Source organism: Suillus discolor (assembly GCF_016758755.1).
Source record: "Suillus discolor strain FC423 chromosome Unknown F5147scaffold_14, whole genome shotgun sequence".
NCBI lineage: Eukaryota > Fungi > Basidiomycota > Agaricomycetes > Boletales > Suillaceae > Suillus > Suillus discolor.
In genome coordinates, this window is record NW_024541261.1 from 170,365 (window position 1) to 194,204 (window position 23,840).

Genomic DNA, 23,840 nt, shown 5'->3' on the forward strand with positions numbered 1-23,840 from the left:
CTTGCTGTAGCTTATAGCTTTTACACGAGAATTGAGGGCTGCCATTGAATAATTATCAAGGCTGTACATGGGCATTTACTCGAAGAACAACTCAAACAATGATCACAGGCCTAGGGTTGAGCCCAAAGGTTTGATGCGACCAACGGAAATTGCGAAATCTGCTTATCAAAGTGTATCGTCTTCTTCACGATTTGATGCTCACTAGTTCCGAATATTCTCAGCTCCAACATTCCTCAATTAACCTTCCCTCCCTCTCCATCGCAGCAACATACTCCACAGCCTCAGCATTCGACCTTCCTCCGAACCTCTCTACTGCACCTCGCACAGCTTCACGGACGGCAGTAGGCATTTTGTTCGAAGAACTATCAGAAAGGCTTAGGGTTCATTACGTGTTACATGTAATCTGGACCCACCCTGAAATGATAAGGATGCCTCGTTGCTGCCCCAGCATTGTCCAAATATACTGTGCATCCTCTTTCATCAGATCTTGCACATACGTCCGTTTGACGCCCTCTGGTCCATCACGAGAACACGCAACGCGGTACCGCAGTTTTCGTTCTTCCGCATGAGATTCCCATTCCGCGTGATAATGCTGATCCTTGTGTGCAGAACGGCAACCGAAGTATAAGGTAGTATCTGGGGTCATCAAGGATCAACTGATATACAAAGACAACCAAACATACTAGTGTGTCCCTCGTGTATGCGTTGTTCAATGACGGCACGCATAGGTGCGATGCCTGTCCCTGGACCCACACACACCACTGGTGTGTTTGGATCCGTAGGAAGTGAAATGAAGCCCTTTCTGAGACCGATACGAAGGGTATCTCCTGGAGATGATATGAGTTCAGGTACTACGCTACAACGCCGTGCGGACCTAATTTGAGCCCTGATAGATAACTAGTGCAGACGCCTTTCCGATGCATTTTCAACTTTGTGCGATAGCGTACTATAGCAACACAGAGATGGATTTCACGGGGATGGAACTGACGAAACCCAGAGGTGAATTGAACTGCAGTGAACGCATTTTAAGTAGCTCACCTCGACGGAACTAGCAATTGAGAACTCTCTCGGTCTCAGTGGAGGGAACAAGTCAAAGACATACTCTCTTGGTATCCTTGCGGACCGGAACTCGGACAATACTTCCCAGGTCGTACGTTTCACGCGTTGACAATAATCATACATTTCGTCCTGCACGTCTTCAATAAAAGAAAGAAAACTGAGGATACCTGACGTACCGCTCCTTCTATCGATACAAATTCATCAAGTTTTTCGCGTTCGAGCTCATCGGTAGCGAAATATCGCAGGAGTTGGAAAAAAGAGCGACGAGGCACAGCATTGAAATCGAGATAGCGTGTAAATAGAATTCGAAGGGAAACAATTTTCGGTAGATGGTCGGGCAACGTTTGATCTGTAAGATATCAGATGAGGTTTACTGGGTCCTGTGTTGTCGTACCCAACATTGTATGTTCTACTGTGAAGAAATCGTCGGCAACATTCGTCCAGCCCATGGTGACAAGGAAATAGTCGACTTATATGAACTCAGTAACTGAATGCTGATGAACTAACGAATGAAATACTATACAATAATAACATGAGAATATTGACTAATTATTCCAAGTGCGAATGAAACACCAAAGAAAAGTGCTTCCCTAAGGTTGATTGATTGTATACTCAACAGACGCGCAAGTAGCCCAGAGCATAAGACGAATCCCCCATCCGGCCTGTCTGATGGTGACGTCAGGACGCGATATCGTTCCTGTTATCCCCGGGGCAGCAGTGACAGCGGAAAGTGTCGAAGTGGCAGTGGGAGGTGGTGTCTGAGACGATGATGGTGTGCTCTGTATTGCTGCGCCAGTCTGTTGTTGCATGGTAGGAGGATTTGGAGGTTGAGACGAGCCAGCAGCTGACTTCTTTTTCGCGTGATAGTTTTTCTGCGGGAAAAAAATCGGTAATAAAAACGGACGATAAAGATAAAACGCATACAGGCTGGAGACCTGTGTATGGGACATCAACTATATCTGATCCATCTCGTCTGCGTAGCATGTCAGAGACCATGTTTCGAGTCCAACTGAGAGGGTGAGATCGAGGCTGGGTCTCACGTTCAGCTCCCATGTGGGACTTGGAGCGGCGCCAGAAAGAGGAAAAACGGCTGAAGATGCGTTGACGCGGTGCTGGAGTGGGGCTGTCATGGTGCCCATGAGATTGGGATGGATGAGTACGCGAGCTAGACTTGAACTGGTAACCGTATCATTCGGTTACACACTAACATTCAATGATAAATGTGGATCACGTACACCATCGAAAAACCCTTGGGGTATTTGACGAGCATCTTTGATCTTTGGGGCTGGTCGTGTAGCATCAGCCTGGAAGAGAAGATCGATCGTCAGTATCATCAAGAATGCATCTAAGCTTACAATATTTGACGGAAGGCCAGCTTCTTCAACGATAGCGGAAACGTCCCATGTGTATATGTGGCCGCTGTCGCAGCCAGTGACGAGCAGCTTCCCATCCGCTGAAAAGGTCGCGCAGTTCACCGGGTCTTCATGGTGGAGTTGTGTTGCGATGGGCTCATTGGTTTCAAGGTTCCACAGCTGCACTGTCTTGTCCAAGTGCGTTGTACTTGCGAGGACGCGTTCATCGGGAGATATTGAAATGGTATCGACGACGTTTTTGCGCACATCAACTTGAAGAACGGTCCATGTGGCTGTGTCGAATTTCGTGATCTTGGGCCCGGCGATAAGTGTTTTCCCATTCGAGGTCCATGCCAGGCACGTAAAAAAACCTTCGAGTGTTTTGAGCAATTTGCCCGAGTTGGCATCCCAGATTTTCAGGTTAACTCCGCCCGTGGTAATCATCTTTCCATCTGGCGAGTAGCAAACCGCGGACACGTTAACCCCCGCGTCGATTGGTCCAACGATAGTTTTTCCACTCTCGACATCCCAAACTCTGATCTCTTTGAAGGCCCTGCTCACCACTCGCCCTCCGTCTGGACTCCAGCACACAGATTTCACTTCTTGCGTGTGTCCCGTACAGGTTTTGATGACCTTTCCCGTGTCGATGTCCCATAGTTTTACTGCGCCGTCCTCACACCCGGTCGCTACTGTCTTACCGCACGGCGACAATGCTATGGCGCGCACTCTCACGTGTTTGTCCTCCCATTCCTCCCCAACCTGTGTACCCTGCTCCAAGTCCCAGATTGAAATCGAGCCTGACACCTTGATGATTCGCTGGCCTTCGGGTAGGTGTAGGATATGTCTGACCCTATCATCCCCTGTCGCTTCTTCTGATCTGAATCTAACTGTTTCAATCTTCCGGTAAGGTGTGTTCCCTGGAGCCTCTTGATCCGCAGGGGCTGGGTACGACATATTGTTGGTTCGGTGACTTCCATAAGGAGCAAAGGGTAATGTCAGCTCTTAACATCATGTGCCCCACGAATCAATCACCTACTTGATCAGAATGCAGATGTTCGCACAAATGGGGACGAAAATTGCGATGGAGTGGCTTTTGTTCAATTTGGGAACAATGTTGTTGTTTAATCCTTTCACAGTGTTATATCTGAGGATCCTCTATTCGTTCGTTGCACAGCTTGGGCAGTGCCGCAGCCAGTGCCCAAGCTGTGCAAGCGCCTGATTCTCTTTATGCCTGGCTAGTATCTTCATCTATGTTAATCTAGCCCTTCCGTGTTGTAAGGATCGTATATCCTCTACGCCCCGACCACGACTTCTCTCGTCACTCTGTCCAAACCTAACCCTTTCATACCGTCACTCATTCAGTTTCTCGTACTCCCTTACTACTCCACCCTGTCAGGCTCAACGCCACTTACTTTCTGCCTCCGTTTCACCTAATCATTCGGCGTAGCCATGCCCGAGGACCTTTACTGTTTCGCGGTTATATACAGCCATGTACTCTTATACCTAGCAGTGAATTATACCCAGTTTCCCGCTCTGGCAAAGCACCTCAGAAGCCGTTTAGAACGTATCCAACGTCTCATCTATATACTCGTCTAACACTGTCATTTTCTCTCGTCTCGTATCAAACCTAACTTCGTTCACTTTCCCCTTCGAACTCACTTAGCAGCGTTATAGTATCGCGTCCGGTAGTTCTGTCTTACGAGTCAACATTCATGTGTTTCTCCATTGGTTCGATACGATTCTGCGGTACTGGATCTATCCTCTCACGTTGTACTTCTGTCGAGAATCCAGCAGGATGGCCTGACAATCATACATGACTTTCTCTCCGAGCTTTGTTGTGCAGCCGCTGAGAATGGTCAGTTGTTCGTCCACTAAGAGGATAATGCGACAACGGATATATTATTACACAATTGAAACTTCGAAGGACAACCACGATACAGAAGGTGATAATAATGTTCTAATAATGATGTTCTTTCCACTAGATGCGATACAGTACGTAGATATCATGATATGACAGGTGTCAGGGATGCGGGTGACAGTTTAGTTACGTGTCCGATCAAACATTGTCAGTCAAAGAATTGGGCATACGTTCGAGTCAACATCCTTCCAGGACACGCAGGCTTCACGTCGGTGCCCAGTTTAGCGTCGCCCGCTGGCTTAGGCACTATAACCCGGTGTTTCTTCGGCCTGCCTGCTGGGTATTGTTGAGGTATCATACGTTTTGCTCCAGGTTTGCCAATTCCGTATTGTTTAGGTGCAAGACGCCTTTCCTCCGGGTTACCTGTTGCGTGTTGCTTAGGCACGGGACGGCCTGTGTCCTTGTTGCCCGTTGCGCATTGCTTAGGCACGGGACGTCCTGCGTCCTTGTTGCCCGTTGCGCATTGCTGAGGTACGAGACGTCCCGTCTCCGGGTTGCCTGTTGCATACTGCTTAGGTACTAGACGTTTTTCCCCCGGGTTGCCAGTCAGGTATGCCTTCTGCTTGAGCTGTTTTCGTGCACGACGGAACAGGAACTTCTTCATAGCCTGGTCTTTTATAAACTCCCCAAGTCGGGCGAGTCTCTTCATTTTTTTCTCGAAGGCATCAGGTGCTAGAAATCGTCCATTAATATATGTCTCCGGGATATCGAAAAAGGTTCACATACGTAGCATGGTATCGGACGCCACGTCTTGTTTTTCTGGTGACGCCACCTCAGTCGCAGGCAGTGCAGGCAGTATAGGGATTTTCCAAGCAGCTGGTATGTCAGGAGGGGGTGGTAATCCCTCGATGCCCAACTGGTCACGGGGGTCGACACCTGCGCCACATACGACAAACCGAGTATACAGAGGATCCAAGAGCCTAGATATTCTCTCTGTACGGATGGTCAGAAGGAATAAAACAAAAAAACAACAGAAATTTACCATTCAGGTCAGTATCAAAGGCGTGCCTCCGGCGTTCGATAAAAAGAAGCAATTTAAAGTACGCAGACTTGAACGGCAGCAAATCCTCTGAACAAGCGATGAACAGGTACAATCCTACTTTTAAACGTCTAAGAGTGCTGCGGGCGACCTGGATTACCGACAGTGTTATTAAAGATCTTTCGATGATGAGCATTATTTTTACCTCGGCCAGGGAGATGATCTGCAGGAATGATCGTCAGTTGATTACTGGAGGAGACGTTTGATGGCAGAGACAATACCTTTCGACCGTGGCGTTGTAATTCGGCGTCTTCTGAATGCTGGAATTTTATGATTTCATTGATGCCGTGCAGAATATGGTCTTGGGAGCAAAGATGTGTAGTTAGTTCAAGAGTAACTCTTCGACTATCGAGTGCAGGGGGGATCATGATGTTACTCATGACTGATGGAAAGTACAGTAAGCGGAAGACGAGATGGATGAAGTTGAGGAGAGAAAAAGCAGAATATATAATACTATGTGCTGTGGCACGATCCACAAATATGGCAGGGTGCTGGCTAGTAGTGCAGGCCACTATGGCATCGAAAAAAAACAAATATAAAAACAAGCACAGTGGTTGTGCTCATTACCAGAACGGTGGAATTCCACAAGAAACTCTGGGTCATCTTGAAAATTTATTTCTCCGCATTCTAGCCCAGTTACTTGAATGGCAGCTCGTGCCCTCCTATGAATATTGAATATTTGAATGCTCGGGGCGGGGAAGAGTTTCTAAACTGGGACGTAAATGTGTGGAAACGCGTGTACAACAATATAAAATAACGCGTCCACAAACCACAACAGTATGAATTTCACCACAGATCTCTGAGCTCGAGCAACCACCGCATCAATCAAGGTGACTACACAATCACGAATCACACCACGGAATCGTCTTCGCATAGAATAGAGGGGGAAATACAGAGACAACTAGAAATTCGGAGAAAGATCAAACACTTGCAAGTCAAGTCTCGGCTGTTTCCTCTTAAATTTGTTAGCGGAGTCGGGAGTATTTGGCTGTATGAACATATATGTTGATATCCAAATGCGGATGGAGAATATAACTGTTGTTCACGCGTTGCCGAAGATTTATTCTGCAACCTTCTTCCGCTCCAAAGTCACATAGGTACAGTCTTCTCTGCATAGACATTATTTTCTAAGGGTTCGCACGCTACATTGGAGAAAGTACAAGAGCAATCTCTTGGATCATCTAATACATCTAATACATGACCTACAATCCAAGTTCCACGAGCAACCGAAGCATGATATCGCAAGTGAAAAACTCTAGATAGAAACCTTACCTCTGGGCTCATAGGGCAACAAGAGAGCCAGGTTACCAGCAAAAATAACCAGAGCTCCAGCGATATATACAGGTGCCGCCGTCGTGAGGTTGGCATATAGCGCAATGATGGGGGCCTAAGATTCAGGACACAATAAGGACAAGTAGTGCGAGATGGTAAGTGAGCGCACCAAAACACCAAACACCCTCGAGGCTGTGGACGTCAGACCATTCCCTGTTCCGCGATCTTTCGCAGGAAAGATTTCGGGAGAAATAGCATACAAGACGCCATACATCATCTAACCACATTTAATCTAGTCTCCCAGTCCGACACACTAATTTACTTACGTTGCTGAAGAACACGTATCCGCAATTCCACCCCAGGAGTTGGTTAGATGTCCGGGCAGTGGTGGTCGCGAACAAAAACGCGCCAGTGAGCCCTTTATTTTGCGGGAGGTCGTTGAGTAAAGGACGCGCCTGGTACTATCTTTTTACTTGCCTGAGGCAATAGCAAGAGTACCCTTGCGCCCAATGTATGGGAGTTCTACTGCCCAACCTGCGAGTAAGGCGGCAGGAATACCCATGACACTCAAAATGACTTGCTGTACAGCAGCTTCAGCTATAGAACATGGAACGAAGTATTATACGTACGTTGCGATAAGTAATGTACAGGGATCCATCCCCGAAGACAGCACCACGGCTGGAAAGTCTACGATGCATGAGACAAACAAACAGTATATACCCAATTTGAAGACTTACAGATATGGCAGGAAATTGTTATACAGCGTAGAGGCAAGTCCGATGAGACCTGTGTTTCATTAGTCATTGCACGCACAATGATGACTACACCTTTACCCCAGATGGCAATCAATAGACTAGTCGACCAAGCCATTTTGGGAGTAGCAAAGAGAGCTTTAATATGACCAGTGTCGTACTTGGAACTTTTGCTGATTATGTTGCGCCTTTCCCCGGAGGATGAACGTTTGCCTGGCATTGCTCTGTCGGGAGCCTCAAGCTCTTCCAATGTGAGGGAAGATGTCTTTCCGTTGAATTCCGCTAATTTGTGGATGACCTCGATAGCATCAGCGTCACGACCGATGCCAGAGAGGAACCGCGGGCTCTCCAACAACGTGAAGATGAAAAACCGAACGGCCCACAGTGAGAGGGTAATTCCGCCAAGGGTGAATAACAGGTAACGCCATCCCATATTGTCGGATCTGGTGCAGTGTGAGGCACTCGCACAAGAATAATTAGCGATCAGAGGCCATGCGATCTTGAAGTCTCATTAGCGATCGCGCGGATGAAGAGACGTGTGATACGCACGAGACTGGACAGTAACTGTCCGAGACACCACCAAATGGAAAGGATGGTGAGCAAGTACTGGTGGGAACCTGGGACGAAGTCTGGTAGGATTACAATGAGTTATCTGCCACGTCCAGATGCAAACTGCTTATCACCAAGAAAAACGGCAGAATCCACTGGCATGTTGCCTGTGAGATGGTCATAAAACGTCCTTTTTGAAGAGAAATGAAGAGGGCAGACCTCCCACGCCGACACCGACCATAGCGATCAAGGATGCTAGTGCAACGAAAGTAGGAGCTCCACCCGATACTAAGCCGAATATTCCAGCGATAAACAATGTGGCGTTGAAAGACCACCTAAGCATCGCATGAAGCGTGAAGAGAACGAAATATGGCGGTATTCTATACGTACCTGCGTCCCCAGATGTCACACCCAAGACCCCAAAACACGGCACCGACAAGAAGGCCTATATTTGAAGCTAACGACAGGAAAGGGCCGTCGAAGTGGAATTCATTGACGACAGGGGTAAGGATGAGCCCGCTCAAAAGCTACAGATAACCTCAGTCCAGTGAAAATACGGCAGAGATGGATAAACACACGGGCCAGACAGAGTCACTTTTCACGTTCGCATCAGGAATCATGCATGAAGTGGTCACAATATGACTCACGCAAACCAGCCAAAGCCAGTGACCACAAAGAGATACCACTATTATTTTGAGTTCTCATGAATGAGATAGACGTTCATTACGGAATGCGACAGACCTGATATCTACCCATGCCGATGTCTTGTATTGCATGATTCAAGATGCGAGCTTTCGCCTGATAGACTGGATCGCTGTAACCGTCCTCGTAAAGATCCATTGCAGGACCTGTGATTGGGTTGATATGTGGAAGTGTGTCGGACAATGGGGAAGAAGTAGGAGGGGCGGATTTGGGGTGGATTTGAGCATTTGTCATGTTCACAGACATGTTGGAAGAAGCCAAGGAACGAGCTCGTGAGTGGTGGGAGTGACAGGTTATATATATCTCCTGGTCCTGTATTAAGTCTATGTGCGCGGAATCGCGCTTCAAGGGATTTGAAATCATGGTGGCAACGAACCAATGGACTTGCAAGCTTGATGCTCGGGCCAGAGTCTCCGGATCCGAGTTTCTCGTGACGGAGTCATTATGAAATTCATCCGGTGCGAGTGCCTAGTCAGCCAATGGTAAGTCGATCACCCCGGCTTCTTAAACTATATGCATCCCTTCTTTCCATTGGATACCCTAGCTAGTGTTGACTTCCATCACCGTCAGCTGCTGTCTTCGATCGTAGCTTTTAACCTGGCTTTTACAAGATCCTCGCAGGGGCGACGCAGCTTCTGACAACCTGTACGATATCCGCCTTATACGGGAAACTCACGGTTATCCCTAACATAGTGTGTCGGTGTCAACTGTCAAGCGTGTCGGGTTGAATGAAGACGGGTATATCCGGTCGGAGTTAGAATTGGTGTTATTTTTCTTGTCGTCCTCACAAGTTTTTGCAACGATGTCCCGTTTGATTGTAAAAAATCTACCCGCATACCTGACGCCAGATCGCCTCAGAAACCACTTCACACAGCAAGGTGCCCCCTCTGGAACTATTACAGATGTGAAAATTTCACTCAAGCAAGATGGTACATCGCGTCGATTCGGTTTCGTTGGCTTCAAGACAGATCAAGAAGCAAGTGCTGCAAGGGACTGGTTCGACCGCACTTTCATCGACTCGACGCGAATCAATGTTACGGTTGTCACAGTGAGTTTTTTTCTCCCTTGCCAGGTGTTGGTATTTTATTTCTAAAAATTTGCTTGCAGGGCGCAAAAGATGCTCCTGCTCCTCGGCCAAATAAAAGAAGGCGCCTGGAAGATACTGATACAGACCCAGGGCCGTCATCGCGACCCCATGTTCACAAGTCGGATAAGAATGGTAAGACGAGCGCACCAGCCCCTTCAACATCAGCGCTAGATGAGTTCATGGATGTCATGCAACCCCGCACAAAAAAGGGCCCGTCGTGGGCAAATGAAGCTAAGGAATCTCATCCAGCGCTACCGGCCGGCCCTCCCGACACAACGACGACATCTGATGAACCAGATAATAACGAGGCTGTCTCGGACCTCGAATGGATGCGACGACGTATGAACCTGGAGTCAGATTCACCACCCGATAAAGTCTTTGAGCAGTCGGATGACGAGGACGAGGTCAATCAGAGCCCCATTCCTGAAGAACACCAGGACTCGACAACGAAAACGATTATGCAGACGTCTCGATTATTCCTTCGAAATCTTGCTTTCTCATGCACGGAAGCCGAGATTATGGAGCTAGTTCAACCGTTCGGAGAAATTGTACAGGTGAGCATCTCGTAGCCTTGTCGTATATTCTCCACATCCTTCTCTTCTCTTGATGATAAACACTTAGGGACATCTGATCCTCCAGGGATGTGCTGATCCCCGGGAACCAATAGTAGAAAAATTATCTGACTTCTATTTCCATTTTACAATTTGTGTCGCCGATCACATCGCTGACTCATTCCTATCCTACCAGGTCCATATGCTCATCGACTCCTTGTCTAAGAAGTCGAAGGGTTTAGCGTACGTGACCTTCAAGCAACCAACGTCTGCCCTCTCGGCGTACGAGGCGCTAGACAAGACGTCCTTCCAAGGTCGTCTTCTCCACATCATTCCTGCTGTTGACCAAAAAGGCAAGTTTGAAGTAGTAGAAGGCGAGGGTAAAAAACAAACGTTAAAAGATGAGAAGAGTTCTCGGCGTAAAGCCACGGCTGGGCGCGATTTCAATTGGAGTATGTTGTACATGAATGTTCGTCAAGCCCTTGTCATGTTATGCACTATATATCGAGATCTCATGCAATGCATGTGCAGAGTGATGCAGTGGCATCGTCTATTGCCGATCGGATGGGAATTGCCAAGGCAGATATTTTGAATCCTGAGTCAGATAACGCGGCAGTCAAGCTTGCGCTTGCAGAGACGCACGTTATCCAAGAGACGAAGTCGTACCTAGAGTCCCAGGGGGTCATCTTATCGTCATTTTCTTCCCGAGCGCGATCCGATACTACGATACTCGTGAAGAACATTCCCTATGGTACCACTGCAGAACAGATACGTGAGATGTTTGAGTCGCACGGAGAACTCAGCCGCGTTATCGTACCACCGGCAGGTACCATGGCGGTGGTAGAATTCGGACAGGCAGATGAAGCTGCCAAGGCTTTTCGAGCTGTAGCTTATCGGCGTCTCGGGAGTAGTGTCGTCTACTTGGAGAAGGGTCCGATGGGCATGTTCCAGGAGACTGCAGATGCACCAGGAAACTCTGGCCGTACGCTAACTGCATTCAAGCCGATCACTATCGCCGAGCAGGAAGCTGGCGGAAGTGCTGATGCGGACGAGCCTGCTTTGTCTGCTGGGTCGACTTTGTTCGTCAAGAATCTGGCTTTCAGTACCACTCCAGAGCGTCTGATACAAGTCTTCCGGGGTCTTCCTGGATTCTCGTTCGCGCGAGTACAGACCAAGCCTGATCCCAAACGACCTACTGTTCCTGGTGCTGAAGCCCCCCGGCTGAGTATGGGATATGGCTTCGTAGGGTTCAAGACGGCCGAAGATGCGAAGAAGGCTATGAAGAGTATGCAAGGCTTTACACTTGACGGTCATTCATTGCACGTCAAGTTCGCTGGGCGCGGAACAGAAGACGAGCCTAAGGACAATACAGTCGCCAAGAGCACAACGACGAAGATGATAGTGAAAAACGTTCCATTCGAAGCTACGAAGAAGGATATCAGAGAGCTGTTTGGGTCAGTACAATCTACCGTCTATGTTCCTAACATCTCACTCAACCTGGACCTATACAGTGCCCATGGTCATCTCAAATCTGTACGTCTTCCGAAGAAGTTCGACTCGCGTTCGCGTGGTTTCGCGTTCTTGGACTTCCTCACCCGGCATGAAGCGGAGAATGCGTACGCTGCACTACGGCACACGCATTTACTTGGGAGACATCTTGTACTTCAGTGGGCGGAAGAGGCTGAACAGGATATAGAGGTGCTACGGAAGAAGGCGGGTGTGGGATATGGTGATGGTGCTGAACTGCCTGGGCGTAAACGGAAGCTTGAAATTGCGGGAGATGATACTGGTGGCGACGTAGAATGATGACGTATAGAACAACCTCACTTCATTTACCAGGACATTTTGGTACCACGATTAGACGCGACGCGACGCGTCTATTTCCACGCCACCGACATTAGGTCAATGGCATCACGCATAACTTGAACTATAATGTCAACTACAACTCCAAACCTTTAACAATGCACGGTGCAGACGAGGATATGCAGACATCGCCTCCTTCAGCAAAACGACAACGCACGAGCCACTGCAGAAAATCTGAATCATTAATTGAACAGTCGCAGTTTTGGTTTGCGGACGGGGACATTGTGATTGGTGTTGAAGGACAATCATGGAAGATTCACCGGAGCAAGCTCATGTGTTCTGTAATTTTTGCGGACATGCTCGAACTTCCACAGCCGGCCAACATCGAGAGAATGGATGGGTGTCCTCTGGTTAGTTTATCGCAAGATTCCGCGAATGACTGGCTAGTCGTCTTGACGTGGATGTACCAACGCGAGTAAGCCATCTCCTCATCCATAGAACTATGATTGTATACGACCACATCTCTAGGAAGTTCAATAGCCAAACGGTTGTCTTTGATACCATAGCCGGCGCCCTACGACTATCCAACAAATATGATATCCCAGACCTCCGTCAATGGAGCATGCGTCAGCTATTTCTGCGCTGGCCCCAAGACCTCACCAAAATGACCTATGCCGCATTCCCTCATGCTGCTGGTGAGCTTCCCTTTTCTCCTGTAGATCGGTCTAAAATGTATCCTAGAGGCCATATGCCTTGCACGAGAATGTAATGTTCCTGAGATCCTCCCCGCCTCATTCTACGCGCTTTCGATTCTCCGTTGGAGCCATCTATCCGAGGGCGGTCAAAGCCACCTCCAATTGTCCTCATCCGACCTCCGGTGCTTCATAGTCGGACGCGAACACCTTCAAGATCATCTATACGCAATCTTGACTGGTAAAGACGAGCGGCCAGGTGGACACACCACAGCTATTTGCGCTGGTTGCGAGAACGCATCTCGGACGTGGCTCAGCTCATCGTTGAAGCCGGATGCTTCCTCTCCGTATGCAGTGTGGCTTCTTCGTAGCTTGCAAATTTTTGCTGCGAACGGCTGTCCAGGCTTGAGTTTACATCACAGCCGCTGTGATGTGAACTTTCGTCTACGAATCAGCGGGTTCGTTCAAGACCTTCACGAAGCGATTCCTAGATATTTCATGCTACGAGCATGAATTCACTACTATAAAGCAGGCATGCTCGGAGTTTGTTGCAACGTCTTGGCTCCCATGTTCTTCGCGTTTATGATTTTTATCTCATCTCCATGGCTTTTATCATTATAGAGTATTTCTTGGCTACATCAGCGTATAATAATCCGTGGGCTATTTGGGGGGGGGGGGGGGGGGGGTTATCGGATGAGTCAAATTGTGATGTACAAAAAAAAGTCAAAATTGTCTTATCGTCTCATGAAGTTCAAGGAACCCCAATGTGTGCTAAGACGCGCCTTCTAGCAGATAAAATGAGCTCAATCAGTCGCCTGAAGATATGTAGCTCTCTCGCTGCCCAGACGAACCACAATATAAACATGGTAACAACCACGCATACACTGATGACTGACGCCAACATGGCCGTTGTCGTAGACTTGAACACGTTGTACAGCAGGGCGATTGAGAAGTAAATCATCCTAGTGAGGGGAAACGTTATTGTCATTAGCCCCAGTCAGAGAATATCGATCCTACTTACCCCCACATGAGCATCGCGTAAGGGAGACTATTGATCGTCGCAAGGCCTTTATCCCCAAAAAACGTGTCAGTCATATTGTACAGGAAGTCTCCCTGTACAGACTGGTTAGCACGAGATAGATACGCGCCAAGGCAACGACTCACTGCTTTGTCCGCTGATTCACAACCATATCTCTGGTTTTGACGGACCAGCAGGACTGAGACGACCAAGGAGCCGGTGATCGAGATGATCGAGAGATATATGGTAATGATCCCAACCGACTCTGACGTGGAAATGTTCACATTCGGTACTGCGAGAAAACTCAAATCTACAGCCAACATGACGGTGGACTGGTGGAAAAAAACTCAGGATACAATCATGACGTGCGATGTTAAGTTGATGATACGCACGTAGATGGTGATTCCAGTCCACTCTGCCATGAGCTTTGCATTGTAATCTTTCCACCGCGGTGAGTTAATACACCTATCTACCCACACCCTTCGAAGATCATACAAGTGTGCTTGTGGTGCCCAAAAAAGTATAGCGTCAAGGGCCAAAGAAAGACTACTGATCAGTGGATGAAAGTTAGCAATTTCGTCGTACACAGCTTTGTCGGCATCGAGACGAGCGCAAGGTAGACCGCAGAAGTTGTAATATTTGGCTTTGCCTTTAAAACAGATGAGCTGCCCGCCGAAACGTCAAAATTAAGAACATACAGAAGTAATGCATGAATCTCGCTATTGTCGAGACAGTGAATCTCAGGGGTATATTGCACTGTGCAATAGCTTCACGTACCAATGACACAAGTGGAATGAGGGAACTCGGTTTCCTGAACATTCTCTGGAAATATGTAATATTTTAGACTTTACAAGGTAAACGGTTCCAACAAGACTTGTTGCACCTTGAAGATGGTTTACCAGCTCCAGGATTTTGGAAAGCTCATCCGCACCAAAGGGCGATAAAGAAGCATCCGAAGTGATGATCTCTGAGTTTTGAGTTCAAAAAGGGAGAAAGAGATGATGACAGGAGATCGATTACCTGCACTCGCATGGACAACAACCTCCCTCAGTTCTTTCAGGAGCTTGTCTCGATTCAGTTCGTGTTTCGGGTAGCGTTCGCAATGCATCCTACTCGTTTCAGTCGAAGATGGTCGGATTGTATCTGAAAAACACATTAACAATCAAGTTGGAATCGGTCCGAATAGAAGTAAGCTAGAAGTAGGTGAGACTCACGATTACAAGTGACAAACCAGTATTGAGACTCCAAGGCATATCCTGTTGACTAGTTCATATCACGAGCGCCATAAGTTCACATAACGTACGAATGTGACTCGGATCACAGACACCTTGGAGACCGTCAAAGACAGTCTCTGTCGCTTGGTCATAAACGTGTAGCCAAAAGAGAGTTCGGGTTTCATGATCGACAAAGTAGTACTGGCAAGAATCTGTCTGATTCGGCACTACCTGCACGACGAGCTCGATATCACCAGCGTCAAAGTTTGGTGATTGTGTGCGTGCCAAGTCGTATAGCTCATCCGCACATCTGTCCATCAAGTGGAACGAATATTCATTGATGTGTCCTTCAGTGAAGTTCTCTGTAGGGATTGTGATCGATGGTCGATAACAGATACGGACTTACTTACTTTGCGGCCATTGTACAGATAGAGCGCGCCTTCTGGATGTATACATGGCTGCCATTCGCCGTTCAACCAAGGACATGATCTGTACTATTCGTGATCCGCTTTCCCATAAATGCCTGGCTAGTGCACTCACTGGTTGGGGAAGGACCTCATGAATGCTGAAATTCCGATGGAGTGAGATGCATCTCTGGAGGGCGGCTTCTTAAGGTCATTCACTGTGATTGATTGCATGCACGTACACAAAAGGACGATTCTCGTAACGTGATTTATGATCTACAGCGGATGGCAGAAAATGGAGAGTGATAGGAAGACTATTGGGAGAGATTGCATTACCGACTGCTGGAGGCAAAGGCGTCTGAGTCTGTGGTGAATTAGCAAGCTGTGGAACGCTTGGAACAGGCATGGTGTACAGAGGTGTTGAAGTCATGGAGCTTGCTGCACTCGACGGAGTAGTGTGAAGCGGTAATGGCAAGGTGGACTGGGAACATTGTGCACCAGAAGTCCCAGTCAAGACAGTACAACGCGAGTCTACAGTGGAAAACTTGGAGTTAGTATCATGCGAGATTGGAACATGAACCTTGGCCACGAAGTGTCGAAAGCATGACACGAGAATGAGCAGTCGCCGTGCAGATGAAGTTGCGAGCGTCGCCAACACTTGGAACAGACGTTTCAAGAGCTTTCGAATCAATGTCATATTCATCATCTGTTGTGTATTGTTCAGCGACTCTCATACACGTTGCCTGAGGAGGATGGAAAATGACTGGAGATGGACGTGATTGGACTTTATCTGAAGCGTGACTTGGACGCGCGCACTGTTCTTTCATATAAATTTATGGACGAGTTTGATGAAAAAATACATGTCACCTGTATAGACTAGCTTGAATTTGAAGGCAGGAAACGATTAGCTGGCAAGTTTGGTTGACGAGTCAACTAGATAATTAGGTTCGACAACTTCTAGTTACTAGCAGTGTTGGGCTACTTTGTTCAAGTTGAAGTAACTGAATAACGTTAGACCGAACGTTAATTATAGCACGCTCAATTCTGCCGTTTTTCTCTGCCTTGTTCCTCCGACCTCTTGCTGACCTCACGATGCTTTAGGTTCATCACACCTCCACCTGATTAATGATTCTGAGGACTTCGAGTCAGTATGTACGTGGAGCGCTCAGGAAGCGAGATCATGACGGTATCAGAAACTTGCAAAGATATGCTTGTACATCTGACTCATTCGCAGTCTCCTCTATTTTGATTATAACTGCTCCTCTGATCAATCGGACAATACCAAGAATTTATAGTAATGCTGCGCCCCAGCATTCTCAATCGACTCAATCTCCTCAGCCGTCAATTCTGGAACATTGGCTGTATCGAGATACTCTCTCATCCTATCCGCCTTACTCGAAGTGCTGATCGATAATATGTAAGCATCCACAACGATATAGCATATCCAGAACAGATGGAACTTACGTGACAACCAGGATACCGTTCTGTTGCAACCACTTGATCAGTACCTGGCCGACCGACACAGATTGCCCTCGCGTGGACTCAAGGCGTTCCCGTATTTTCTCAATGATGGGATCAAGGGGTCCCCCGGGTACGCGAAAGAGGGGCGACAGGCCACCATAAGAGGACGTGACGATGCCGTGCTCTTTGTGCAAGGCTATCACAGGCTGTAAAGATTTCCACACATACGGGTGGAGCTCTACCTATCATGGGAGTCATTCAAGACTGATACTGACGCTGAGGTGATTTAACTCACCTGGTTAACCGAAGGCGGAAACTCGGCACCCTCCAAGATCTCTTGCAAATGTGCAACTTCGAAATTCGATACCCCAATGGACTCCGCCAGTCCTTCCCTCTTACACTCCTCCATCATCTTCCACACCTCCTTCAGTCGGCCTGCATGATGTCCGGGCGCGTGCACAAGGTATAGATCCACGTACTTTAAGCCTAATTTCTTCAATGACACCTGTAGTGCGGTTTTGGCAGTCTGGTCAGGCTGCAGTCCATTGAGTTTAGTAGTAATGAAGAGCGCGGATCGCGGGGTTCCACAGGCCCTGATTGCCATGCCCAAGCTCTCTTCATTATTGTACATCTGGGCACCGTCGAGATGCGTGAAACCGTTGACGATGGCGCTTTCTACAGGGTTCTGTACATCTTGATCGCGAAGCGCTGTGCCGGTGCCAAAGGCGATCCAGGGAACTTGATTGCCGTCGTTGAGAGTAAGTGTGGATATCGTCATACTGTCAATGTGGAGTTGATGAAGACATCCAAACTATGGAGCAGTAGTACTTATACCTTTACGTGCTCCGATTCATTAAGAAATCTGTCTGATAGGTTTCCTTCCGAGAAAACAGGCGAGCACAAACTTCCATCAGGCCAACTATCCCAGAGCTAGAATAAATCAGCATGGGTATCTTAAAGTCACCTGTTTGATATCTAAGTTAGCGTGGGCAGTGATGGATGCTCTGTTCTGTATCAGTGGGCCCTTTTGGCTCAGACCGTCGGAAAGTGATTCATGTGATCATACAATCTGGATTCTAGATTGGCTGTCTCTTGAGAACAAATAGTACACAATAAATAATCTATCAGTCACTTACCTGAACGACCGGACGTGACAAAATCAAACACGGATGCAAAAAGGCATGTCACTTGTCTTCTATTAGTATTAATAGTAATTACCACGAGGACAGGGTGAGTTTCACTCTATGTCAATTCCGCCTGTACTCAACGATCATGTCTGCAGCGTTTGAGCATGAGCTTTTTTATACCTACAAGTACTTGTCCCCAGTGTTGGACTTTACACAAGTTCGATAGATACGCGGATTCAAACACACAATCGGCATTGCGCCTGACATCTGGAATTGTCTCGTATCTTTGCCAGCACTACTTATATTCAATATTCTTTGTAATTGGTTCTGCTTAAAGGCCCGATCCCGCACAGCAGTTGCCCCGTGTACAATATGCCGTCAACACGATGATAAGGGCTTCAGGCCTGAGGCTTATGAGTTCTAGTCGTCCGAGGGCTTAACGTTCAGTGCGACGAGGAACCTGCACATGCTGTATCAAAATATGATCAGATTTCACGCGAGGAGAGGCTTACGGGCGTCGTCCTTTCAGTGTCGTCGGGCTTAATTTTGTAACGAGGAATCTGCGGATGCCGTATCAAAATATGATCAGATTTGACACGAGGAGAGGCTTACCGGCGCTCCAGCGCTGACGATGGTCGTCAGGCCAAGGAGCACAATGAAAGCAGTAGAAAGGCGGATAAACATGATAAGTTTACTTCACTTGTAGAGACCAGGTTGTTGGCAACTTGATTTTTGGTGCTGTTTTTTATACTCGACAGAAGAGGGCGTCGAGTCGTGTTTTGGACATACTGGTAAAATTGAAATCAAATCGTTCATGGTATTCACCTAAAGGAGTCAACTGGCCCGAGACGATGGAATCGAATGCTATTTAGCCAGCTGCAGGATTGCAAGATGTGTGACAAAGGCAGATACATACTTAGTATTACGGTCCGTGTGCTTTTTTCCATCAGTCCCTGATTTCCAAGTTGGTGGGGAGGAGAGCATTGTAGCAAACTATCGTGTTCCTATCATGTCCTGGCACCAATGATAGCCCGCCGTGACTTGCCGATAGACCGTCGGGGTAATAGAACTTGTCTTCAATAACGGCCGTTCCCCGACTCATCCTATCAATACATGACAAACAGCGAAAACAGCGCGTTTAACGGACGATACAACTGAGCCAACGGGTGCGAGTTACTTGTGCGTTTGCAACTTTCACTTTTTGATATTCATTCTAGTCAAATGCCACGAAACCGGAAGAAGGTCGCTACCACTGCCTGCGAGGCAGTTAGTGCACCTACTACATTAATATTGGTGACTAGTTATCCGCACTTGACAAAAGCGACCCGTGCCTGCAGCCCTAGCGTGAACGACTGATAGGTGAGTTACAGGTAAATCTCACCGGTTGTTGGCCCTTGGGTTCACAGTATGAAATGCTTCCTTGTCTTATCGTATTCCGGCAAGGGGCCGACACAACATGTATGTCATCGGGAAGGTCATCCGCTTGCCACATGCGGATTGAATTCACATACATGTTGATCAGTGGCATCTGCTGATATGCATACTTTCAGTTGACATTGTTTTGACTAGCCTGTCACGGTAGGTGAACGGCAGAAATTTGCGTACGTTCACATTCTAGGTAGTCCATCTGTGACGAGTTCTTATCCAATCCGGGAGGGACACAGTACTAGGGCGCACCACTAAGAAGACTGGTGATATCTCAGATATTAAGTTAGTCACCGATCCTCGAATTTTGGATAAAGGTGATGCCATGGTCTTGTCATCACAGATAAGACGATGGTGAGTTGGTGGATAAGGATGGCGTGCTTCAAGTTCGAGGCGGGTGCCAGTGATGTGATCAGGCTAACAAACTGAATGATGAAGGAGGTATGGTTCCGAAGGTTTAAAGAATACATATTTTAGCCCAATTTTAGCTCTAATGCCATCAGGTAATCAGTAAGGAATAAATAAGCTAACTTAATGGATCGCGTGAAAAGTCAGCGACTTTGGGTAAACTCTGAGGTTGCTCCGCACCGGTAAGGCGGGAGTGACAGTGATTATGGAACGTCGACATGAGCAGGGTTATCGAAACATTGATGGGGCACGCAAAGGAAGTGCGGTCTGTGTGTTAGAGTTCAGGCGGATAACAGAGCTGAAACATTCAGAATTTCAGAGTGTGGTGCAGCTGGCATGGACAATCGCTGGGAATTTGAGACTCACAAAGTTCGACACAGCCACGTGGGCTGTGCGCGAAATCAATACCATTTCAAATTTTCAATATCTTCAATTCTCGCAAGCACACTTGGAAGATAACGCGACTATGGAACTTTGAAGCTGCCGCAACCGCCATCTATACACATGGGACATTTCCACTATCGTCAAAGGAGCTGGCCTTCTGTCAGATATTGTAAGCTTAGATACATTTCATCTTCAATGGCGTCATGATCACGCTTACAACGAGCTCGTTCATCCTCCCAGGTGGTCTCTTCGGATGCTGATATTCGTTCATCTGCCAACACACCAGTGTTCAGTTTATTGACAAATACATCGCTTCTGGCTACTCTGATACTCCACCACGTCAATGGTGAGAAGCTTCCCCCTAGATCGTCGAAGCTCAAACTTTGCCAAATTCCTCAAGCGTTTTTTTGAAAATGTACTACGTCCCCTTGATGCCACGCGATCACTGTCTTTCAGGGAACAGTGCATTTGACCGATATGTTGTCAGTCTTCTAGAATCTACGTCACGCGATCAACGCATTCTCTTTGGTCGCTTACCTTCCTTTTTGCGCTGTCGCCGCTTCAAGCCACTTACAGCATCTTCTCATTGGACTCGAAATTTGGTGTCTGACATGCTACGCAGACGACATTGGTTGTGAGAGCCATTAATAGTTGATGTCCCATGCCAGGCCGCAGGGTGCCCGGCTATGCATCCATGAATGAGCGCGCGTCGCGCGATCCTTGCGCATTCCCAACACGAGTTCAAGTTGCAACTTCAAGGTCGATCGAGAGCAACGCCACTTTGCTGACATGCCATTGCAAGGCTACGAAGGACGATGGATGAATATTTGAATGCCCGTCGACGACCGGTGTTGAGCTGAAGATGGACTCGTTACTTGTCCTCTTTCAAATGCTAGTTCCAATCTTCTTGAGAAGAGATTCAGAGTGTGTCTTTCTTTCCGATGACACTTGAGCTGAACGTTCTAGACTATACAGAGTCCCGTTGATACTTTTTTTTAATTGTCCTGATGGCCAAACAAGGATTTCGAAACGAGTCGTACACCTCAAGAACAGAAAATGCCGTTGCATGGAAGCTGTAGTATTAGCATTGGACGTCAATTTTACCACGCCCTGGATCAGTTAACGTTGCATTGCATTTAACTCTTGGACTTCATCTCATCTCAAGCTGGCGTCCTTTGGCTTTCGGGTGTGTTCCGCAGCTGGCCCTTGACCGGGTGGAGGTCGTCATAGAAGCTACGTACCCAATTTTATTGGCACGTTTGGCCATCGTCCTCTTGACTCAGTCACACCTTTGGCAGATGGTCTTGTTATTCTGCACGTGTACTCGGCAGGGGATATTGATACTCAATGTCATGGACGGCACGCTTTGTTGAAGGCCAAGGCCACTGGCAACTGACTCATATTCGATAGACATGGTTCTGTTTACCAACCAACGAAAATTTCACCGTCCAAGCGCTGGCACCTCGACAGCCCACGAGGCCAGAGTCTTCACCAACTGATATTGGGACAGCTGGAACGATGGCCCTCCTGGCAGGTCGTCCAGAACACTTATATACTACAGCGGGCTTCGCAATCTTTCACCGCTCCCTCAGATACTCTAGTCTGCAAGCATAACTATCACAATCGCCGAGTCATTACTATCATGTCGGGGGGCTCTCAACACTACCAGACCAACGGAGTATCTGACTCGGAACCTGTGAGTTGTAAAATCTTACATGATATCATTGCGATTAAATCCACGATTGCAGGGACATTTAATCAATGAGACGTTTCAGTGTTTCTGGGATTGTTACGCACCAGGATTGCCTTGCATCGACCTCTTTTACGGCTACAATCTCTCTCGTCATTTACGTGAGAGACATGATCTTTACGGGCCAGAGTCGGACAATACCCTCGTTTTCTGCCAATGGAACTCTTGTAATATGGAGGTCAATAAGGATAAGCTCACGAGACATATCGAGCAAAAACATCTGAAGATTGTGCACGTGTGCGGGTGCGGCAAAGTATTCTCGCGCGGAGATACTCTCAACAGACACAGGAGAGAACAGCAGCATTAAATAGGGAGTCTTTTGACAAGACATCCCGTTCTATCTATCTTCTATCCCATGACTTCAGTTTAAGTATCTGTTGTCTATGTTGCTTCCGACGTACTTACTAGCTCTGTTTACCCTGGCGGTATTATATTCTAGTTGAAGTACGAAACCCTATAACAAATTGGTAGCAGTTTGTCAATTTTGCGAGTTAGACATGATGTGTGATGGCCGGGCGGCTTCTCTTACTATGTGCACTATTGTGTAATTGTGTCTGACAGCGTTGCAGGCCCCCATAGTCTGAGTAGTACTATGACATGATCGTCATTCTAACTTCTAAGTACTTTAGCAATGGCGGTATGGCATCAACCTCATATCTGTATGCCTATAAATAGGTTAAACAGAAACCAAGTAGAAGAGGATCATTAGAGTACTAGCTAATAGATAAAATACTCGACCAAAACTCATGCGGCATCTGTCAATTGTCCTCTGACCACGCTCGGTCTCTTTCAAATGGATTGAAGCAGGATGTAAATGTTTTACGGAAAATGTCTCATTTCAACTTAAACTTTGGATCTAGCCTTTTGTGATTACCGCGAAGAACGTGGCATCAAATCTAAGAAGTATCGTTTCAAACGCGAAAAACGACGGTCGAGTCACGAACGGTCACGTCGTGACCGTTCGTGACCGATGCCCTCATCAAGCTATTGATTGAACCGATACCAACACGAGCCGTCAGCTCGATCGATGCGGAGGACCCACCCCCCCTGGTTCCGGCACCGGATCTCTGCCCCTCGAATCGAATCTTCACGACCACCGGCATGCAACGGGGAGGAGGAACAAAGGGGAGAATCAAGAACGAAGGTGAGCCTGCCACTGGTTGCGAACGCTAAGAGCATTCAGCGCTGATGCTAATGCTAACCTCTCGTACTAGAAACTCGGATGACACGGGGGTATCCGGACATCACGGAGGCGAAGGCACAACAAATCGAGCAACTCACCGAAGGCATCGTGCTTTCTGGCCAGCCTGGTTTTCTTGGAGAAGGGACGGGAAGGGATGTTGGTTGGGAAGAGAACGGCACTTTGAAGAGGGTGACTGCTACCAGTACCACCATTTTTATATGGTGGCACGAGTATGCTCGTGGCTCGTGCCGTCATCTCCTGCCTTCCCTCTTCTTCTGCCCCTGCAAGGATCTCGAGAATCGGATCCGCGGCGGATCGCTGTAGAGACTCATGCCTCTCATTGTGCAATATGGCAGTTTTCACTGGGGAGTACATGGCACGAACTTGTAGCATCACTCTGTGTGCTACCTGCAGCTATCTCTATATGAGGCGCAGCTTTCCCGCGCAACGCGCGCCATGCGCGCGTACCTTTCCCGCGCTTCACGATGTATATGCGCGCGCGCTTTCCCGCGCTGTAGCGCCCTATAGCGCCAGCCATCCGGAAGCATCCATCCACTGTCCACCAAGTTCCCTAGTGCGTATATTTCCATTTCTCACATTTGCATATCGTTCCATCTTTATTTTTATCATGGACCCTTACTTACATATATCTTTACATACCTTACTCGGTAGCGCTTCAGCTCCGCATGA

The 23,840-nt window shown here is 47.7% G+C and overlaps 7 protein-coding genes across 7 annotated transcripts; 2 read left to right on the forward strand and 5 right to left on the reverse strand.

The window, feature by feature from the left end:
* Positions 1–217: 217 nt before the first annotated feature.
* F5147DRAFT_771116 (uncharacterized protein) lies at positions 218–1,508 on the reverse strand (the record flags this gene model as incomplete). Its single annotated transcript, XM_041441191.1, has 7 exons — positions 218–362; positions 414–636; positions 684–827; positions 875–983; positions 1,039–1,188; positions 1,236–1,408; positions 1,454–1,508. 7 exons carry the CDS (start codon positions 1,506–1,508, stop codon positions 218–220), a joined length of 999 nt encoding a protein of 332 aa, XP_041295373.1.
* Positions 1,509–4,302: 2,794 nt separating this feature from the next.
* Positions 4,303–5,326, reverse strand: F5147DRAFT_759512 (uncharacterized protein). The gene is made up of 3 exons (XM_041440449.1): positions 5,312–5,326; positions 5,056–5,262; positions 4,303–5,001 (listed from the first exon to the last, which is right to left on the reverse strand). The coding sequence occupies exons 2-3, from the start codon at positions 5,060–5,062 to the stop codon at positions 4,478–4,480; spliced, it is 531 nt and encodes a 176-aa protein (XP_041295374.1). The 5' UTR covers positions 5,063–5,262; positions 5,312–5,326; the 3' UTR covers positions 4,303–4,477.
* Positions 5,327–6,479: 1,153 nt separating this feature from the next.
* F5147DRAFT_683546 (MFS general substrate transporter) lies at positions 6,480–9,292 on the reverse strand. The gene is made up of 14 exons (XM_041436552.1): positions 8,683–9,292; positions 8,589–8,626; positions 8,520–8,535; positions 8,332–8,468; positions 8,161–8,276; positions 8,076–8,108; positions 7,942–8,021; positions 7,474–7,891; positions 7,378–7,426; positions 7,270–7,327; positions 7,118–7,220; positions 6,967–7,058; positions 6,810–6,917; positions 6,480–6,755 (listed from the first exon to the last, which is right to left on the reverse strand). Exons 1-14 carry the CDS (start codon positions 9,004–9,006, stop codon positions 6,624–6,626), a joined length of 1,704 nt encoding a protein of 567 aa, XP_041295375.1. The 5' UTR covers positions 9,007–9,292; the 3' UTR covers positions 6,480–6,623.
* A 153-nt stretch (positions 9,293–9,445) lies between these two features.
* On the forward strand, positions 9,446–12,200 carry F5147DRAFT_608933 (uncharacterized protein; the record flags this gene model as incomplete). Its single annotated transcript, XM_041432396.1, has 5 exons — positions 9,446–9,691; positions 9,751–10,284; positions 10,478–10,750; positions 10,813–11,735; positions 11,793–12,200. 5 exons carry the CDS (start codon positions 9,446–9,448, stop codon positions 12,085–12,087), a joined length of 2,271 nt encoding a protein of 756 aa, XP_041295376.1. The 3' UTR covers positions 12,088–12,200.
* Positions 12,201–13,329, forward strand: F5147DRAFT_683549 (uncharacterized protein). The gene is made up of 3 exons (XM_041436553.1): positions 12,201–12,559; positions 12,613–12,779; positions 12,826–13,329. Exons 1-3 carry the CDS (start codon positions 12,243–12,245, stop codon positions 13,287–13,289), a joined length of 948 nt encoding a protein of 315 aa, XP_041295377.1. The 5' UTR covers positions 12,201–12,242; the 3' UTR covers positions 13,290–13,329.
* A 164-nt stretch (positions 13,330–13,493) lies between these two features.
* On the reverse strand, positions 13,494–16,398 carry F5147DRAFT_683556 (uncharacterized protein). Its single transcript, XM_041436554.1, has 13 exons — positions 16,280–16,398; positions 15,655–16,227; positions 15,549–15,602; positions 15,415–15,497; positions 15,098–15,370; positions 15,026–15,050; positions 14,815–14,903; positions 14,678–14,761; positions 14,572–14,616; positions 14,187–14,443; positions 13,941–14,126; positions 13,798–13,889; positions 13,494–13,738 (listed from the first exon to the last, which is right to left on the reverse strand). Exons 2-13 carry the CDS (start codon positions 16,116–16,118, stop codon positions 13,528–13,530), a joined length of 1,863 nt encoding a protein of 620 aa, XP_041295378.1. The 5' UTR covers positions 16,119–16,227; positions 16,280–16,398; the 3' UTR covers positions 13,494–13,527.
* A 24-nt stretch (positions 16,399–16,422) lies between these two features.
* Positions 16,423–18,021, reverse strand: F5147DRAFT_752251 (NADP-dependent oxidoreductase domain-containing protein). The gene is made up of 4 exons (XM_041440213.1): positions 18,010–18,021; positions 17,169–17,958; positions 16,877–17,115; positions 16,423–16,815 (listed from the first exon to the last, which is right to left on the reverse strand). Exons 2-4 carry the CDS (start codon positions 17,649–17,651, stop codon positions 16,680–16,682), a joined length of 858 nt encoding a protein of 285 aa, XP_041295379.1. The 5' UTR covers positions 17,652–17,958; positions 18,010–18,021; the 3' UTR covers positions 16,423–16,679.
* Between the last annotated feature and the right edge of the window lie 5,819 nt (positions 18,022–23,840).

Excerpts from the sequence above, each read along its gene's own strand:
- F5147DRAFT_683546 (XM_041436552.1), bottom strand. The coding sequence starts at position 9,006 with ATGATTTCAAATCCCTTGAAGCGCGATTCCGCGCACATAGACTTAATA. Across the intron at positions 7,328-7,377 it reads AACAATTTCCTGCCATATCT|ACTTTCCAGCCGTGGTGCTG; the intron begins GTAAGTCTTCAA and ends CATGCATCGTAG. Across the intron at positions 7,221-7,269 it reads TGTACATTACTTATCGCAAC|CAAGTCATTTTGAGTGTCAT; the intron begins GTACGTATAATA and ends GCTGCTGTACAG.
- F5147DRAFT_683549 (XM_041436553.1), top strand. The coding sequence starts at position 12,243 with ATGCACGGTGCAGACGAGGATATGCAGACATCGCCTCCTTCAGCAAAA. Across the intron at positions 12,560-12,612 it reads ACGTGGATGTACCAACGCGA|GAAGTTCAATAGCCAAACGG; the intron begins GTAAGCCATCTC and ends CCACATCTCTAG. Across the intron at positions 12,780-12,825 it reads CGCATTCCCTCATGCTGCTG|AGGCCATATGCCTTGCACGA; the intron begins GTGAGCTTCCCT and ends AATGTATCCTAG.
- F5147DRAFT_683556 (XM_041436554.1), bottom strand. The coding sequence starts at position 16,118 with ATGATGAATATGACATTGATTCGAAAGCTCTTGAAACGTCTGTTCCAA. Across the intron at positions 15,051-15,097 it reads CTGTGATCCGAGTCACATTC|GATATGCCTTGGAGTCTCAA; the intron begins GTACGTTATGTG and ends ACTAGTCAACAG. Across the intron at positions 13,739-13,797 it reads TACGCGATGCTCATGTGGGG|GATGATTTACTTCTCAATCG; the intron begins GTAAGTAGGATC and ends TCCCCTCACTAG.
- F5147DRAFT_752251 (XM_041440213.1), bottom strand. The coding sequence starts at position 17,651 with ATGACGATATCCACACTTACTCTCAACGACGGCAATCAAGTTCCCTGG. Across the intron at positions 17,116-17,168 it reads TTCCGCCTTCGGTTAACCAG|GTAGAGCTCCACCCGTATGT; the intron begins GTGAGTTAAATC and ends CTCCCATGATAG. Across the intron at positions 16,816-16,876 it reads AACGGTATCCTGGTTGTCAC|CACTTCGAGTAAGGCGGATA; the intron begins GTAAGTTCCATC and ends ATTATCGATCAG.